This window comes from Dermacentor variabilis, chromosome 7, assembly GCF_050947875.1.
Source record: "Dermacentor variabilis isolate Ectoservices chromosome 7, ASM5094787v1, whole genome shotgun sequence".
In the NCBI taxonomy this organism is placed as follows: Eukaryota; Metazoa; Arthropoda; class Arachnida; order Ixodida; family Ixodidae; genus Dermacentor; species Dermacentor variabilis.
This window is the reverse complement of record NC_134574.1, coordinates 115,685,898-115,691,209: the sequence shown is the minus strand read 5'-3', so window position 1 is coordinate 115,691,209 and position 5,312 is coordinate 115,685,898. Positions and strand designations below refer to the sequence as shown.

At 48.3% G+C, this 5,312-nt stretch overlaps 1 protein-coding gene across 1 annotated transcript; it reads right to left on the bottom strand.

Moving 5' to 3' along the window:
• Window positions 1-2,890: 2,890 nt before the first annotated feature.
• On the bottom strand, window positions 2,891-4,976 carry LOC142587807 (ubiquitin-conjugating enzyme E2-17 kDa-like). The gene has a single exon (XM_075699086.1). It carries the CDS (start codon window positions 4,654-4,656, stop codon window positions 4,213-4,215), a length of 444 nt encoding a protein of 147 aa, XP_075555201.1. The 5' UTR covers window positions 4,657-4,976; the 3' UTR covers window positions 2,891-4,212.
• Window positions 4,977-5,312: the final 336 nt, after the last annotated feature.

The following is a 5,312-nucleotide window of genomic DNA, read 5'->3' as shown; positions in this document are numbered from 1 at the left end:
CAGAGCACCACCTCTTCGCAGTTTTGATACAGTACAGCTACGTACGACACATGCAGTTAGCTCAGCATTTATGGCTACAATACTTAGTGCGCCCAGCATGTTTACACAAATAAAAGTAGCGTACCATACAAGATGCAGAATCAAGAAGTGACAGCTTAACCTGCATACGTGGCGTAACTTTGTTAACACTGAAGTTTTCCCAAATGTTCTTGCGAAAAGGAACTACAGTGTCCGATTACGAGTCGCAGCTATTCTAGGCCTCTATTCAGAAATATCCAGATAACACTTGAATGCCTTGCGTTCGGATAATTTCCTTTGTTCCTCTATGCAAGTGTACCTTGCTAGCATAAAATTGTCATTTTTGTTTCTCCTGCTACTTTCAAGTCACAAATGCAGCATCAGGGCTAACTTATACACAGGTCAAGGTGGCAGGTTTTAAAGTTTTGGCACAAGCAGCCTCCACATTTTACTACATGCACAGCAATGTGCATGTAGCAATGTGCATTACAAGCAATGTGCAAAATGCACAAGCATTTTTGAACGTAGTTTCATAATGCTAACCGTGGCCCCGCAGCCAAACCTAGTAGCTTCCAAGTGTGCTCAACGGGCTCTGATATGGGAACCTCAATTTGTGAAGTACCATTAGAGCGTTTTAGCATAGCAAGACCATTCTATCGTTACCGCTTCCTCCCAACTGCACATATGTGGTAAGCACTGCGGATGCAAAAAGGTGGCAGCACGGCAGCACTGTGCCGAGAAACTTTATTATGAACAAAGGTAGCATGAACGGAGCAGCATCTAAACGTTTATAATTTCTCATGGTATAACCTGAATTCGGAATATGCATTGCACTGTTCAAAACATGCACAGGCACACTGTACCACCCGATCTGCGGCTGCATGTTTATGCCGTGATATAGTTACATCACGAACCCAATGGCATCTGAAATTTGCTCACGACTACACTAATAGTGTATTAGCTTGTTCCTCCCCTAAACACATAAAATAAGCTGTTTGCTGAACTGTGTGTCGTGAAAGCTATGCCTCGCTGTTCAGTGCCGGGAAAAACTTGTCTGATCGGCAGGGGTTTGCACTCCATCGCTACACTCAACCTATGCGATGCCATCAGAGTATTGAGTGTTAATTGCTTAATGACCAGAAGGGGCTGCATGTCTTGCACTAATAGCCATGGCAAGTTTTTTTCTGCAACATGTTCCATCATAATGTTGCAGCCACCATGGAAAGGAATTGAACCCTCAACTTTACCCTCAACAGTAGAGTTACGAAGCCCGTTGCAACATCTGTAGCAAGCATTTCAAGGACTAGTATAACTCTGCAGAGAACCACATCGAGAAAACCAAGCTGCTAGCATCGCACATTCTTCATGAAACCAGGAAAATTGTCAACTCCCCGAACGTCATTGAGCCCAATTAACTCGACAAGCCCGACCATTAACAAACATGTGCCCAGGTTTACTGAACTCACTGCACAATAAACCTAAGAAAAAAAATTATTCTATAAACATTTACAGTGGCAGCAGTTGCAAAACGAGATTCATCACATCAATCACAGTTTGTTCAGAAAGCTCCAATCTTAACTATTTTGCTACTTAGGTATTGTACCGAGCATTGTGGCTTTTGCTCATAACAGCTTGGGTACCTTGGGAATGCCCATTCAGGCCACTTGATACATAAAGCACAAAACAAAAAGTGAGTGCTGGGGTTTGTCATCTGCTTCAAATCCTATTGTAAGCCTGCCACTTTTCATTAACCGAGTACACAGAGACTAGCATTCACTGCTGACAATCTTCTGAACAACCTCCAACAAGAGTGTCGTGGCACACACTTATTTCAAACACCATTCCCATTGCTCTTTACCCATAGGCTGAGGTACCCAATTAGCTTTGAAGCAACAGACCACAAGCAAGCCGTTAAAGGTCTTACGAGTAGCTCACAGTTGAGATGACACACAATTACAAGTAATTAAGTAAACCACTTTTCTAAGCGACACACAAGCAGGCATGAATTTGCACTTCACTTGTTTCAGTGCACGGCAATGTGTAGCGAAAAGTTTCACCGACGCCACGCATGCGGCGAGGAATCGTTTCTAGGCCCCTTCATGGAGCGTGCAGGCCCTGCTGGTACTTTGAAGCTGAATGGAGTGATAACTGTACCTCTCAATCTTTACATGCCTCGGCAGCGTCGAAAGTTGCACAGCGTCTCCTTGCGTGCATCTAAGCAACTGTTCCTGTTGAGGGCAGAGTGGCCCTGCTACTTTGGACAATCAATAGTAACTCCATGTTTCCTAAAGGACCAGAACGCAAGGAATCCTGCAAGGTTACAGAAGGCAAGACAGTGAAATGCAAAATCACGCCATTTTCTCTTGCTATGTGATAACGCTGAGGCAACAAATTCACCAAAAGTGAGTACGGTAATGTGCACTAACCACCAAAACCATGTCGGCTCAAGTATTTCAAAACGGTCAGGCAAACTTGGGGGGTTACCAAACGGGAGTTGCAGGTTACTTAAACCCCTTCCCCGCACACGACTGTCGTTCCATCAAATTAACTATCTAGCATGAATACTTCCAGTAAGTGCCTGCTGAGAACCCAAACAGCACGACCTGTAGACACGTTTCTACACCAAGGTGTGCCTGTTGTTACAGTGACTGAATATGCTGCACGTCACATCACACGACACCAAAACCATGGTAATCGTTGCGGCTGCACTTATCAATTGTACCGCACTATGAGGCTCAAAAATTGGCCTGTCCTGTAGCATGCGCTAGGCACCACTTCAAGGAAGAAGCACCTATATATCGCAATGCGACAGTGCCCCCCCCCCCTCCTTTTTTCAACCACTGACGATAGCACACACTCCAACGCCATCCCGTACCTCACACACAAAATACTTTAATAATCCAGCACTTATGCAAGTAAAAAAAAAGAAGACAAGAGAACAGGTTTCGGACTGCTTCGAAGCATCCAGAGGGGAAGTAAACAAGCATTGCCAAATCGATGATGCGGTCAGTGGTGAGGGAAGAGGTCATACGGGACGGCTGGGTTCGGAAAGGGTTGTCGAGTGGCAGACCGGGAAAACGGCTGGGGTTCCGAGAAGTTAACACGTTTTACAAGCAGAGGTGCGTTGACAGAGGCAAAGAAGCTTCACTGCAAGAGGGCGGCGACACACTACTTCAATCTTGACACCCTTTCTTTCCAAAGCAGCACAGGCAAAGCACTGCCACTGTTGCACTCGCCGGTAATGTTGGACACAGGGCTCGGTATCACTTCTAAAGAAATCCTAGGGAGGATGCCCAAGAAGGTCGGGCAGCGTGAAGTACATGCACACAAAACAAATGAGCAAAAAAATGTCCTAAGAGAACAGAGAATAAAACAAGTCTTTAAGAGACGCACGCGCAAAGGGGGGGGGGGGGGGGGAGAAAAAGCACGGAGCACATGTCCTAGGAAAACATGGGGAAATTAAGTTCACAGAGTACAAGGCGAAAAAAGTAACTAGGGCGACTCGTTCGGTGACAATTGTTAAGGCGGCGTCGATCAACTCATTTATGCTTTAAAAAAGTGGGTAGTTATGCGACCGAAAGAAAAATCGTGCATAACGGCACAACCGCGATGTTTTGGATGTTAAAATAAACCAAGCCCCGAAAAAAAATGCGAAGATGGGAGTTCGACGCGGTTTGATGATAGGAAAAGAGAAAGAGCGCATGTGGGAAGCCAAGGAACAAGAGAAAAAAAATTGAAGATAAAAGGATGGGCTTTGACTTCTAAGGGGCTGTTTTGCGGAGGTGACTTTTTTTTTTCTTCTCTCAGAGAGTGTGACGACCCGACAAAGAGTGAGGGAAAGAGAGAAGAAAAATAATATTACGAGCAGCTTAAGAAGGGGAGTGCTAAATTTGAGTTAGGCCTAACAGCGCTGGCAGCGGCGTCTCGCTTTTTTTCTGCCCGCGATTTCATCACTTTTTTTTTTTTTCTTCATCTTTCTGTGTGTGTATATATTTCCTCGCCCTGCCCAACCCTTCCTACAAAGCCACTGCTCTGCAGCTGCTGCTGCTTTTCCATCCGGCTTCTTTTCTCGATAGGTTCCTCTCAAAAAGCGCTCGCCTTCCCGTCGTCGCTGCATCGCCCCCCTCGTCGGGTTTTTTGTACAAAGTCTCTCTCTCTTCTCTGAGCAGCATAGCCAGCAAGCAGATCGGCGGGTCACATGGCATATTTGCGTGTCCACTCCCGAGCCAGTTCGTTGTACTTCTCGCGGTCGGTCTTGTACGAGCGGGCAATCTCCGGCACGAGTGGGTCGTCCGGGTTCGGGTCGCAGAGTAGGGAGCAGATGGACAGCAGCACTTTGGAGATGGTCAGCGCCGGCGACCACTGCGAGCGCAGGATGTCGAGGCAGATGCTGCCGTTGCTGTTGATGTTCGGGTGGTAGATGCGCGTCGTGAACGCCACCTTGGGCGGCTTGAACGGGTAGTCCGTCGGGAAGTGGATCGTCAGAAAGAAAACGCCGCCCTGGTACGGACTGTCTGGCGGTCCCATGATCGTCGCCTGCCAGTGGAAGAGGTCGTCGTTCACGGGGCCGGCCGAGCACTGCGCCGGCGGGTCGCGCTTGAGGTCTTCCAGTTCCTTTTTTATTCTTTTCAGGGCCATATCTGCTGCTTACTGCGACGCGGTACGGCTCCGGTTCGCTGCTACGGTCGGCGAGCCTGTGTGCGCGGGCGGGGGAGTCGGTCGCTCGGGCCGCCGGGTCGCCGCTGTCCACTTGGCTGTAGATGGGGCGCTTGCTTGCCTGCTCGGGCGCGGCGAATCGCCAAAGATAGCGGGAGAGCACGACTCTTCTTTTTTTCTTGCTGCTCACTGAGCCCCCCCGGCACCACACTGCACTCCCGACAAAAAAGTCTTAGCACTCGCCACAGAGAAAATACCTGCGTCGCCTCGTCGCCACCTCGCGGCGTTGCGATCTGTTGCCTGACCTCCTCCTCTCGTTCGAAAGGATGACGTCATCGCCGTCGTCGTCATCACCACCAGCCGCTGTTGTAACCTGACCGCTGTCGTCAAAACGTTTCGCAACGCGTTCCGTTTTCGCGTTTTTGTATTATAATACGAGCATTCTGTTTCACAAGCACACGTCGTCACTGAATGAGACTGTTTTCTGCGGAGGGCCATGGCGCTATTTGTTTTTTGACTTCACTTTTCAGGCTCCGACTAACAGGAGTTTGCGGAATGAGGTCGGCAACCTACGATTTTCCAGCTGGCACTGCCGGGCAAAACGAAACCGAAACGCCGCATTTTCCTGCTCTCGCGTA

What these genes read in the sequence shown, in the direction of transcription:
- LOC142587807 (XM_075699086.1), bottom strand. Translation starts at nt 4,656, where the DNA reads ATGGCCCTGAAAAGAATAAAAAAGGAACTGGAAGACCTCAAGCGCGAC.